This window comes from Elgaria multicarinata, chromosome 2 (assembly GCF_023053635.1).
Source record: "Elgaria multicarinata webbii isolate HBS135686 ecotype San Diego chromosome 2, rElgMul1.1.pri, whole genome shotgun sequence".
NCBI lineage: Eukaryota > Metazoa > Chordata > Lepidosauria > Squamata > Anguidae > Elgaria > Elgaria multicarinata.
Window position 1 is genome coordinate 96233630 of NC_086172.1, and position 14196 is coordinate 96247825.

General features: G+C 38.2%; 1 protein-coding gene across 2 annotated transcripts in view; it reads right to left on the reverse strand.

The window, feature by feature from the left end:
• The window catches only part of STK33 (serine/threonine kinase 33), a 59806-nt gene that overhangs the window by 14146 nt on the left and 31464 nt on the right, over window positions 1-14196 (reverse strand). For both annotated transcript variants that reach the window (XM_063118763.1, XM_063118762.1), the window contains 4 exons: window positions 13650-13788; window positions 11928-12016; window positions 8745-8829; window positions 3697-3772 (listed from right to left, as the gene is read on the reverse strand). In XM_063118763.1, the coding sequence (XP_062974833.1) occupies window positions 3697-3772; window positions 8745-8829; window positions 11928-12016; window positions 13650-13788 (389 nt within the window). The remainder of the gene's footprint in view (window positions 1-3696; window positions 3773-8744; window positions 8830-11927; window positions 12017-13649; window positions 13789-14196) is intronic.

Below are 14196 nucleotides of genomic sequence, written 5' to 3' on the forward strand. Positions count from 1 at the left end.
ACTCCCATCACCCCCAATCAGTATAGCCAATGGTCAGGGATGACAGGTTCCGTCATCTGGTAGGCCACAGGTTCCCCACAACTGGTCTAAAAAATTTCAGTTTGTAACTTGAACAGATTACATGAAAGTCTCATATGAGGGAGGGGGGAAACAATGAACTGATCGCAAACAACAATTGAATAGAAAAATGAGGTCAGATTCACCAAATAAATTATTTGTTATTAATTCTAATTTTATGTCTGTTCTCAAAGCACAGAAGTAGCTTTTGAAAATGTTGTCACCTATGTTTGATGAATGCTGTCACTTTAAATCAGAATATAGAATCATTACTGTCAGACTTACTTAACTTTGTTCTTAATGGAAGGCCACAAGTAAGTATTTTAGCAATTTATTTTCAAATCACTTTACCTTAATATACATTTCAAAGACTTTTCTGTTGTCAGATATCTTTCTCTTTTTCTCAACTGCTCAACTATAGGAAATTTAAATTCACAGCGAATGCCTTGAATACATGGCCTTGCTGAATATTCTCCCATTTTCGGGCCAAAAATAATGAGCTAAAAATATTTCCTAAAAAATACTTTTTACTATTAAAATAGTCACCTTATCTGATCCTGTTTGGTACCACTGTTTCCCTTCTATCTGCTGGTGCAATAGCACCATTTTAAAGTGCCCATTACTGCTTCTCTCCACTTTCTGGATGGGTCACGTAAGTGATTCCAACCAATTGGAGATCATGTAGTGGTGGAGAGCCCTTTTTCTGTTGAGGGCTGCACACCCTCATGGGTCATGTGTTGGTCCTGGGCACAGCCAAAACTAGCAGTGGGGAGGGCTAGAACCAAAAGTGCAGGGTCAACCCTTTTTCTCTTTCTTTTTCGGCCAACTCCCTTTTCTCTCTCTCCCTTGTCCTTCTTGTACAATGGGATAGATTGCTCTTGCCAGAGTTCTGAGTTCAGCACATGCAAAGGAGTTTTGAAATTAAGCCGACAGCCATATGAAATTAGGCTATGGGGCACATTTGGCCCTAGGGCTGCACATTTCCCACCCCCTGAATATTGTCACAATGCTCCCTAACCAATCAGATTTGGCTATATTATTATGAAACTGAAGTTAAATGAAGTCAATTGAGAATGAAGGCAATCCTTCCTGAATATGTCACATAGATGATCTCACTCAATTGGGGACCAACACAGTAATTGGGGATGACATCACTACACTATGTAACAGCCAATCAAATTTAGCTAAATGATTATATCACTTGGAGGCAAACAAGAGCAACTGACAGGACGTAAGAGAGGACAATGTAAATGAATAAGAAAGCATTTAACAGGTGTTTTAAAAAATCATAGAAAGCAGGAAGCATTATTTTAACCCTGCTGAAAATTTCCTGAAAAACAGGGAGTATCCCCCCGCCCCCCAGCCCTTTTGGAAGCATGGCTGCTTTTCAGGATTCAGTGAAAATATTGACCAGAGATGGTAGCTTAGGCCAGTAGAACTTGTGATCTGCCAAGCCAAGCACAGTCCACTATGAGCTCAATAAAAACGTAATTGCTTGTTGTTTTACTGGTCGATGTTAAAACAGAAATGGAATACAAATTGCAGCTATGTTCCACTGAAAAGCACCATAGTGTCATTATCCTATTATACAAAGGCATCACATGAAATTCAACATACATGAAAAATGAATTTCTATCCATTCTTATGGCTTGAATTTACTAGGAAGGGTCAAGATCAAGTCTTTTGTGACAGATATACACTTGTTAAAAGAAGCATGCCATCTGCACTACTGCTAGAAGGTTAATGCAGAGGCATTAACAGCTACTACAAATATCACCTAGCAATGGCAACATTAAACGTCCACTTAGAAAGAATGGCTGAAAAGTCCATCTCACAATGCTAGGGTGGGCTGCTTATGAAAACTGTATGAAAATTAAAAGAATATTGTATACATCTTTTGAATATCACTTCCAAATATAATAAAAGGGGTGTGAACTGTATTCTATTAACTCTGGTTTTTGTTTTGTTTTTACTGTCAACTGGATGAGGTGCAATATAATGTAACATTGTTACAATACTATTGTGATTATAAAATGCTAATTTAAAATATTTATATGTTAATTAAAGTATAATGTCAAGAGTCCTGAGCTGTGACTACAATCAGCACAATTCACTGCTCTCTCTTTTACAAGGCCTGTGAATTGTGCAGATTGCAGAAACAGCATGGAATTCTTATTGGCCAATCAAGTGATTCAGTTACCCCAGCCCAATTTATAATACATTCAATCCCACTATATTGTGCAAATATGACTTCTTCAGTGGCAACATTAATACTGTAAAGTATGGCCATAAAACTGGGATTGCCTCAGCATTAAAAAGTTTGCAGAACACAGCATGTTCCACAAATTTAAAAAAAGAAAAAAAAGAAAGCAATAAAACTGTGCTGTGGCATTATGGTATGCAGAAAAACTATAACGGATGAGTTGGAGGAACAATGGTTGGGGGAATAGCTCATCCCCCACCACATCAGCTTAGGTGGGAGGACGCTTGTTCGGATAATGCATGTTCTTCCTCTTTTCAGCTGTTCGCACTTGGACAGAGCAGAGATGGCCCTGCTGTTGTTGCTAATTCACCTTTTATCAGAGCTTCCTAGGAAGAACCTAGCTTCAGAGGAAGTAGAGGGTGAGGGCCATACTCCCAGGCCCCTCTGATATTTGGCTCAAGTTTGGCACTCTTTCCCAAGAATAGCTGGTGAGAGGATGAGGCTGCATTCCACTAGGCAGGTCATCACCTATTGGGATGTCATCTCTCACCTTCTCCATCCAGTTTCAACCCAGAGGAGCACCCTAAGCCAAGTACAAGCTTCGGAAAAACAAAGTTGTGTTCCACCAGATCCTTTTCTCCACGTCAAAGAAGCTCAATTTGTCACAATTTGTCCTTCTGCTTGCTGAATTGAAAAGTATCACTAACCAAAAAAATATTATAAAAAGCTGATGCAGGGTATTTTTTTAACTGATGTCTGAATCATCTGCATGCAAGATTACTGCCTTTTTCATTTGTTTAATTAAAATACTTGCTACCTCTTATACACAAACAACTGTATAAAGCAGTAAATTATTGGTAATATAAAACACAAATATTTGTCAATATACTGGACAAATCTAGATTTAGTCGTACTTAGAAATTATCCACTGAAAACAATGGGACTTTATTCCATTGGTCTTAATGGATCTACTCTAATTATGGCTAAGTGTGAATCCAACCCAGTATATCAAAGTGTATAGTACAATGAGCTGACAGAATAAGCAAACGCTTTGAGCAATGACATCAATGGAAAATGGTTTCTACTACTGTCATGTTTAAGTCACCATTGATAATATATTTCCATAAGACCTTATTTTCCACCAAGGAAAAGTTTTCAAGAATATTTTGACCCATCACACTAGCTAGACATATACATTCTAAAGCTGTGATCCCAAGAACACTTACTTGAGCGTGTCTAGCGTTGAGATGTAATTTTATTGGGGGGGGGGAATCATTCCTGTTTTGAAGAGTCAAGGAAGACAATCTAAGCAATGAAAACTCCAGCTAGCCAGTAGCTATACCAAGCGTTAACTTTCAATTAAAAAATAATAATGCACAGTTACTTCCTTTAGGAGATTTTTTTTTCATTTTATATAAATGTTACAAGCTACTTACAGCATATACATAATGACACCTATGCTCCAAACATCACACTGTTGGCTATAGTCATGTGCACTTATCACTTCTGGGGCTGCCAACCAAGCAGAAAAAATAATATTAATAATACAAAAAAAAAACTTTTAAATGCTTAAAACAAAGCATGTGCTGATGAGAATTACTTTATTCCTCCCCGAAGCAAAAAGAAAAGCAGCAGATGTTGAGATTAATAATGTACAGCCCTTAACAATTCATGCTGATGTGTCCTCACTTTGATCATTTAGGAATGATGACATTGTGACTAACTAATTGTGTTATTGGTGTGTTTATTTTTCTAGCTGTAAATTGTGAAAACATTGCTCATAAAATTCTGATTGCAAATCCTTCATGACACCACATAACACATTTCCATTTCGAAAACAAGTGTAGTGCATAAGGTTATGTACTGGATTTAATTAAAGATAGAAGGGCTTCTGTAAGTATCCATCTTAGACAAACCCTAAAAAGTACATCTATTTAAAATAAATAAATAAGCTCTCAGAAAAGAAAAAATGGCTTTAAAATTACTCACCGATCACTTTTTTGTTAAGATGAGATATGCATGAGCCTTTCACCTGAATGCACAGCCCCTTCCCTCCTCCCTTTATATGAGCCACAATTAAACCAGGAAGTCTCCATTGGCTTGGCCCTGCTACACCCAAGGAATGCAGGTTCTAGAGCAGCCAAAATGGATTAATATGGATGCCTACTGTGCAAAAATCCAAGGCCTTAGCTAGACCTAAGGATTATCCCAGGCAAATGGAGGGGCCATCCCTGCCTGCTCCCAGGATCCCCTGTGTGTCATTTGGATGCACAGGGATGATCCCGGGACAATCCCGGGATATAGGCCTGGTCTAGCCATGGCCCAAATCTATGTAAGCCGCTCGGAGTTTTGCTGTATCTCAATTGTCAGCTGAAGATAGACCCTTGCAGAGTGGTTGATAATGGTTTCTTGGGCCTAGCAGGACCAAACCAACGGAGACTTTCTGGTTTAACGGCAGCTCATGCAATGGGACGAGCACAGGGGCTATGTGTGTACAGGGGAAAGGCTCACACATATCTGGCTCAATGATAACTCAAATGCAATCACTGAATATTTATGTCACCTCATTTATAACAATGGCTTTGGGATTAAGTTAGCTATGCCTAATCTGCTGCCCTGTGGTACTGCAGGTCAGGAGTTTGTTCAAGATTTCAGTCTCCATTTGTCCACTTTGGCTGCAAAAGAAATTTCCCCCAGGAAGAAGGGAAAGGTAACTGTAGGATGACCATATGAAAAGGAGGACAGGGCTCATGTATCTTTAACAGTTGTATTGAAAAGGAAATTTCAGCAGGTGTCATTTGTATATATGGGGAACCTGGTGAAATTTCCTCTTCATTACAACAGTTGAAGCTGCAGGTGCCCTGCCCTCTTTTAAATCTGGTGACTCTAGTATAGCTCCTGCACCTTTAACTGTTGTGATGAAGAGAGAATTTCACCAGGTTATCTATATATACAAATGACACCTGCTGAAATTTCCTTTTCAATACAACTGTTAAAGATACAGGAGCCCTGTCCTCCTTTTCATATGGTCACCCTACTGCTCTTTGCATTGATACTTCATCCTACTTGGGCACTAGAGCAAATTAACATTAATTGTCTTAGCAGGTGTTATATTATTGCCTTGACTGCTAAATCTTTTCTTTAGCATGTTAGAGCTAACAGAAACCTTCCTTTCAGTAGATTCAGCTCTTGCCTGGAAGTTATTAAGCAACTGCTAAGATACCATAAAACCTAATTTTGAAATGCTATTATAATATCACAGTTCTTTCCCAGCTATGAGCCATCAATCAATCTTTGTTTTAAACCATGGGCCATAACTAGACAGGAAATATGATGTACAGTATCAAATATAGGTCAACAACACAGCTTAAAATACAGAATGAAAAAAGCCAATTATGGATAGGATTATTACAAAATATTGAATTTTAGAGCAGAACATTTCCATATCAACAAATTGCACTCAGCTTCGCAAAGCCCTCTCTAATTTTTCTACCCATCAATGCAAAGATACCTTTTTATATATATATAATATACTTGCCCTGGTTGTTATATAATAATTCTTTAGTTATGTCGTTCTGAGATCTTATTCTAGCTAGAAGGTAAGGAATAGAGTGGGCAATAGAACAGATAATGGACTGAGTGTTGTATGTAGCAAAAATGCAGAGTATCTGTTCATATGAGAGTTTAGTATATCTATTTTCAAGGACCATAGTAAGCATGGCCTGGAACTAGCATGTTGTAAATGTTCAGTGCAATGTATAGCTTGTCAGATCACAGAAGTAGCTTTGCATTCCATTCTCAATTTGATAAAATGCAGCCAAGAGGAAAATAAAGATGCCTGAATTACTGCCACATCCTGCTGCCTAATCAAATCTTCAATTCTAGTTTCTGAATTGAACTGTAGTAAAAAAAAAAAAAACCAATATAAACAACCCAGATTCTTACTGTTTTTTTTAATATTTACATCACAATCTAATGCATGTTTACTCTGAGGATAATGAGTGCTGCTTCTATGGGACGTACTCCCTAATAAGTGAGTTTAGGATTGCAGCCTAAATGCACCAAGAATTTCTAGAAGGAGATATCTTTGACTGTTCAAAAATACATTTTTTGACAAGTGTGAAAGCCACACTTTCTTCACAGTGTAAACCAAGAATTAATAGTAGATTGATTAATTCTAGCAACAATAATAGGCTTCATTCCACCCTCTGTGCCAAAGAAAGGTGCTAATGTACAAGGAGGAAGTACCAAAAGTATTCTTAGAAAACGGCATTGTATGATTTTAATTAGGAGCAAATTTCAGCCTCAAATAAAAGGACTTTTGCCTGAAATATTTTTATGGCTTAATACATTGTTTCCTCTCCCTTAAACAAAAGTAGGAGGGTCTCCAAAGTTAGTTCAATATGCAGTCTATTGACTAAGAGGTGAGCAGGAGATGAGCAGTGTTCTGGAAATGGGGCCCAAGATATCTGAAAGACATTGGCTGAAATCATAAGCACACTTATTAAGACAGAGGCCTTAGCTAGACCAGGCGAAATCCCGGGGCAAACACTGGGATTGTCCCTGTGCATCCACATGATACACAGGGGATCCCGGGATCAGGGAGGGATGATCCCTCCCTTGCACTGGAATCTCGCCCTCCCCTTTGGGCCTGCTTTTTCCGCGGTCCTGGGCTAAGCCCAAGACCGCAGAACGTGTGGCCCGTTGCCGCAGAGCTGCGCCCATCAAGGGTAGGGTGAGGGGAGCGAGGAAATTAAGTTATTTTTTTAAAAAAAAAACAACCTACCTTTAGCGCACGAGCAGTCGTGCGCTCCGTCTTCTTTTAAAAAAATGGTGGGCGCAACACCTCTCTTCCTGAGGTCATTGCGCCTCACGTGTAAATGGAGGAGGGAACTCTCATTAATCACAACGCAACATCTTCCCTCCTCCGTCGCGGACTATGAGGTAAGTCTAGCTAAGGCCTAAGTCTCAATGAAATCAAATGGGACTTCTTTCTGAATTAATATGCTTAAGATTGGGCTATTAATCAATATTAAGGTTGCCCAGCATCCATTTATGACAAAGGGATTTATTTCCAAATGCCACAACTTTCTCTTCTACCTGTGTAGGGCCGCGTTGTCCATATAACAGCAATACTGAGATTCTCTGTTCTAAAAAGACCTTGGAAAGTGCCATTAACTATACAATTCAGTAGATATAATTATTCATACTGAGATTGAATAGAAGGGGTGCTGGCTGCCAGCCTTGGCAAATACCTTGCTAAATTGGATTAAGATTCGTCAGTTCTCCTTTCAAATCCACCCTCACCATCAAATGTCCTAATAAGTCAAAGACTATGCTCCTCCATATCAGTATGGAATAATTTCAGCAAAGAACAATCCTGATTAACTGAATCAAAGGCTGCAGAAAAATCTACGGAAATGAGATTTATGTGTTTTGGGGTATATGCCATCCTACATGAGCAAAATCCACTTGCACAAGGAGTCTTTCCTGTCCCCCTCTGCAGCCCCCTGGACTCCCCCTTCCCAGAAGCATTTCTTGAGGACTTAGAAAAAGACTAGGAGATTATTAATTATTATTATTATTTACATTTATATACCGCCCCACAGCCGAAGCTCTCTGAGCGGTTTACAAAAGTTAAAAACAGTGGACATTAAAAAGACTAAGAGATGTCTCTAGAGGCTGCAGTGGAAGGGAGGAATTGTCCAAAATCAGGCAGAGGCAGCTTGTGTAACTGAGACATTGCTGTCGCAAGCTGTCTCTTCCCAATTCTGGTTGATCCCTCAGTTCCACTGTAGCTCCCCTTACTACATGTCAGACCTTTCCTGAGGGTCCCCCTACCCTCAGGAGAGGCTTTTGGGGAGCACACAGGGCTGCAGAGGGAAGAAGGGATGGGAAAGCACTCCTGCACAAGCAGACCTCAGCTTGCATAGCACTGGATACAACCCTTTCAGTTCGGCAGTCTATTTAGAAATAAAGTAGTTGGATGTGAAGCACTCTGTGATTATTCTCACTGCGCTAAAACCGTCTTGCTTTTCAGCCAGTGATTCACTATACTCAAACTAGTTTTCCAATTTGTTTAACTAATAGCACTAGTATAGTGGGTCCTCTCCAGGAATATTTTCCTGATTTAAGTGCGGTAAGGTTAGGATTGAGAAGATGGTTGAATCTTCTCGCTATGCAAAATAAACTAATTAGTAGCTGACTGAAGCTTTAAGAAGCTCTCCATTGGCACTGATATTTTACAACTGTGCAAAGTTGAATTTTTTGAAAGGTACAAAATACTGAGGAATTGGTAAGCAACAGGCAAAACTAGGAGATTATCTGGGCATGTGTATTACACACATACATACACACAACTAAATAAATGGACACTAGCTATTCACTGACTGTGAGCTACAAATAAAATGTAATTCATTCAAATGCCATTCCTTCATGTGATGAGACTGAATGAGAGTACTATGATATGAAGCAATGAACTTACCCATGTAGATAGGAGTCCCACAGGTGGACTGGAACATGCTTTCACTTCCTCCCATCTTTTGTACAGCTAAACCAAAATCAGTCACCTACAGGAAACAGAACTCAACTGCCTTGAAAATTCCCTGATGATATGTAGCTGCAGCTCTTTTATTCATCTTAAGAGTTCATTGTTCTTAGCAAAACCACTTGAGTGAGAGCTAAAAGAATTTGATTAGATTTCTCAAATGATCACATGTAGAACAGTGCACCTTAAGCAGAGAAAGCTCTACACCAATCCTCCTATAAATATTCAGAGACTACTTTCAAACAACTTTAATCCTTACTTTGCAAATTGCACTAGCATTTAAACACACATGAAGTGAGAATGTTATTCATAAGATTCAAGTTAAGCGTACGCTGCTATAAGGTTTGCATCAAAACTCATAAATACACAAACCAAATATTTCAATTATGTTTTCATTATGTTTATTATGAGATCCTTGGGGTTAGAAAAATGGGGCAAAGTAAATGCTGTTTGGGAAGCAAGAGGGATAGAAGCCAAAGAAGACAAACTGGAAAAATCAAGAAATAAAGCAGTAGCTGTGTGCTTGAGACATATTCATACTAAAGATGTGAAGGCCCAGAAAAAAACCAGAAAATTTGGAGGGTGGGAATTGGTGTTTTCCAGGGGGTTTTCCTGAGGAAGTTTTTGTTTCGTTTTTCCAAACATTATGAAACATTTTCTTTTAGAATTTAGGACAAAGTATTTATATACTGTTACCCAGCCTTTACCCACACACCCCAAAAAAGATTTCTAAAAACTGTCTAATAAGAACAAACAGACTTTATAGAAAAACTAGAGATGTAAAATATCTGGAAATAATGAAGCCGTGGGGGGAAATGTCTTTTAATCCTTTCTGTAAGATTCCCAGCATGGTTATTTCTTTCATTCCTTATTAAAATTCTGATCTAAAGTATATTTTACTGATAGACATTTATGTTCAGTTTCCCGACGTGAATAGAGTCACCATTGTGCATTCTTGACAGTAAATGTGCATTCTTGACAGTTTCAGTTCTATAGAGTCTTGTGTTTCTGATGCTGTGGCAGTCATTTTATCTAGTTCTAATTTAATCAGACAATAATGACAACTTTACTAACAGGGTTTAGTTTTAAAAGTTTTAAAAGATAATGATAATTATATGAGCGGACATAAATTTATACATAAAATAATTTAAAGAAAAGAAAGAATGCTTTATGTTCCTAAAGCAGGCCTACCCAACCTGGTGCCCTACGGATGTGTTCAACTACAGTGCCCAGCATTTATGACCATTGGCCATGCTCCCCGAGGTTGATAGGAACTGAAGTCCAAAAACATCTGGAGGGCACCAAGTAGGGGAAGGTTTTCTTAAAGCAACAAAGTGGCTTTTGATCTGTAAAGAGCACTTAAAGAAAAAAAAGTATTGCTTATTTTTCTATTTTTCTGACAATTTGTTTTGTTCCAAAAACCCTCAGGAAAAAAAGTGTTGTTTTTTCCATGGCCTCAAAATTTCTGGAAATTTTATATCTCTCACTCTCCGTATTTGGAAGCTCAGTGTGAGAGCAAGAAACAGGGAAGGAGGTGTGAGGGTGGGACAGAGTTTTCCTTAGGGTGGCTGGATGTGTGGGATTTCAAGGGCTGCCATCACATTATCCACTTGAGGTACACCTGGTATTAGACATACAGCATGAGGTGGCCAGTGGATGGTCTTCCTTGGTTTTCTCTTTTTTTTTACTTGAGTCCAAGGCAAGCCTCACCACTGCTGTATAGCATGACCATATGGAAAGGAGGACAGGGCTCCTGTATCTTTAACAGTTGTATAGAAAAAGGAATTTCACCATGTACTGCATATATATGCAGCACATGGTGAAATTCCCTCTTCATCACAGCAGTTAAAGCTGCAGGAGCTATGCTAGAGTGACCAGATACAAAGAAAGCAGGGCTCCTGCAGCTTTAACTGTTGTGATGAAGAGGGCATTTCACCAGGTGCTGCATGCCTACAAATGACACCTGCTGAAATTCTCTTTCCTATACAACTGTTAAAAATACAGGAGCCCTGTCGTCCTTTCCATATGGTCACCCTACTGCTGCACCATTAAGTGAAACTTCAAATGCCTCTGGGGAATGATGGCATTTCCATTCCAGGTACAGGAAAAAGCATTGGTTGCCCTATGCAGAGTTCTGTCTCCACAGACAGGGCACTCTTGTGTGAGGGGAGAGAGTGAAGTAGAGGGAAAAACAGGTGTGCCCAGTTTACTACCTCCTCCCACTTTTTCTTGCTCTCCAGATGCCTGGCTTTCTAGCCTGTGCCCCTCTTCTCAAGGCAGCAAACAGTGCATACTCCACTCCTGTACATGGCAGGAGTCACCTGGGCCCATTATTTCCTGCCCAACCTAGAGATGTCGGGGATCAAACCTGGGGCCTTCTACATGAAAAAACTACAGCCCCATTCATGAAGAATACTAGTTGAGTAAAATACATTTTATCATAGTATGCTGCCTTATTTACCACAGATTATACCTCAGCACTTCAGTTCTGTGTCAGCATGCACATTATAAAATCCTCACAGCCATTTTGTAATGGCTATAAAATGCTAAGTAAGGACGATGTAATATATAATTTAGCAAGCATCAAGGGCCAATTATTTCCATACAAATAAATGAATGTAAGTTCTTGATACATTTAATGCGTTTAAGGTAGTAAATACTTATAATATCCAAAGTCCACAAAGTAGAAAGTAGTTGATATGTAAAACATGGTATGTTTTTCAAAATTACTCAAATGTTTAAATTAAATTGTCACTATACATAAGTCATGCTAATTATGGCTCCCTCAGCTTACGGTTGCTAATGGCTTGAAACTATATCCTAAAAGGCGTAAGAAGAAGAATAAGGTGTAGTTTTAAAAACATTTCTTTTTAAAATTATGTATAAGTATACTATTCTTCATTCAACAGGAAGTTTCACCAATAGCACTTGACTCCTACATACTTGTGAATTGTTCCTATGTCAGCCCCTTTCTTTTTGGCTTGATTACACCATTAAACCTCAGTTTAAAAGCTGCTAATAGTAATTTACTAGGAAACTTGACTTTTGATACCTGGATCTAAAAACATACAGAAGCAAAAATAAAGTGTTGAAATAAAGCGTTGCAAATTCTGGGCTTACCTTTATATTTAATTTCATTTCATTTTGTTCATCAATGTCACTGCTTTTAACTAAAATGTTTTCCAATTTCAAATCTCTATGAACAATATCTGTCAAGATGGAGAACAAAAAGCAAAAGTGTTATTTATCAATTGCGTTGAAAATATTCTGACAGAAATGTTTTAAACCCTTTTGATTGAGTAATTTATGAGCCCCACTTTCAGTGCCTTTTATCCTACATTAATATAAGCAGACTCTGTATTCTTTCTTTAACAGAAAAGGTTTTGTCTGTACATTCCAAATCAGGATCAAACTAGATCCATTCTTCTAATGAAATGGAAAAAAAAGAGAAATCTGCATAGATTTTATGACACTAAATATGATTTGTCACATGATTTACTTTAAAAGCCCCAATTTGTAAAATTAGTATACTAAATGAAAATATTCAACTCATTTCCTGTGTTCAGAAGGACAAAGAGTAAGGATTAACAAAAAGAGAGTTGAGCAAATCTTTCTCGTTTTGTTCCATGCCATGTTTACACTTATGCTCAGGTTCACAGTTGTGCCCCTACAGTTCCGCTCTGCTGTCTTCCACCACCTCATGATTTTTCTTTTTTTATATATAAAAACAAAATCTCTCACAATAGTATTTAGGGCATCATCAGACAAGCTTTTTATCGCACACTCGCTACTGCCCACTTATTTATTTATTTATTTAGTTATTACATTTCTATACCGCCCAATAGCCAGAGCTCTCTGGGCGGCTCACTTACAGATGTTTGCGCATCCTTTACACAGCATGGTCCATCTCTTGCGCACCTTCTGCTCAAAATACAGCCCTTTTAATCCTCCCGACAGCCACAGCTTCCACTCACTCACTCACTTACTTAACCATGGTTAGCCTTAACCACAGTTAATATTGATACAAGTGAACTGCTAACTACAATTAGCACCAATCCGAAATGTCACAATAGAGGAAAATGGATGCAATTTGATGTTTCCTAAATTAATTTTGTCACATTATGTGTAAAATATTAAGCTTCTACTTAAGATGAATGAAAACGTTTTTGGAAACTGTGGCAGAGATCCAAACAACCACTTAGGTCCACATAAGGGATTTCTTGTTTTGTTTTTGTTTTCCAGTAGCAGTTCTTTGCACTGCACTAGAGGTAAATGAAGCCCTGGTATTTGGGGGAAGGTGAAACAGAGGGCCTGCTTCTGGATGGAAGGGTTCAGAGGCCAACTGTATAGGTAAACCTTGCTGAACAGTCTTTCAGATCAGGGCCTATCTCTATAACAGTCTTCCCCAACCTGGTGCCCTCTGATTTATTGAACTTCAACCTCCATCTGTCCCAGCCCACATGGCCGATGATCAGGAATGCTGGAAGTCATAGTCCAAAGCATCCATATAGTCCAAACCATAGGGAAAGCTGATCTACAACAATGACAAGGTGGCAAAGAGTATTCCAGATTATTTAAAGTATTCAACTTCTGCTTCCTTTCTCTAATGGAATGAGCTTTTCCTTACTTCCTGAAATAATTTAAAACTGTAGTGAACTAAAGGAGGAGGAGGAGGAGGAGGAGGTGGTTTTAAAAATACAGAAAAAATGTTTAATTGTAAAACAAAAAGGACTATCACATTTTAAAAAAAAGAATGTTGGCTTTCAGTTAACAGGGCCACAATATACATTATAGATACAAAAATGGTGAGTATAATTAAATACAATAGGGAATTAACTTTACCTTTCCTGTGAAGATACGCTATTGCTGATGCAAGACTCTGAATTATGTGCCGAGTCTCATTCTCTGTAAATTGTCTTTTTCTGAGAAGAATTTCTTTAAGTTCTCCATCCTCGCATAACTCCATTACAAGGTACATGCGCTAAAATTAATAAAAAATAATGTATATTTTATTTTTATTAAGTATTAATATTTTTAACTTAAAATGCCTGGAATTTGAAGAACATTTAGAGGAGTGGGGTGGGGGTAGAATGCAAAAATTGCAAACATTACTTTTTGCAAAGGCTAAATAATAAATTGATCATAGATCTTCATGTTTTTGATAGGTCAGCAGTCACCCTCTTTAACAGAAATGTTACACCAATATTGAAAAAGTTAAAATGTGAAGTACAATTTATACAGGTTATGAGTGGTTCTTCAAAAGGCAAAGACTAATTTCAAATGAAATTACACCCTAATTCTAAAAAAAGAACATCCAATCTAGGAGGATTCTTATTACTATGTGAGCTCCAAAACATAGTTACCCCACCTTCAGTATCTTCCTCGTCCC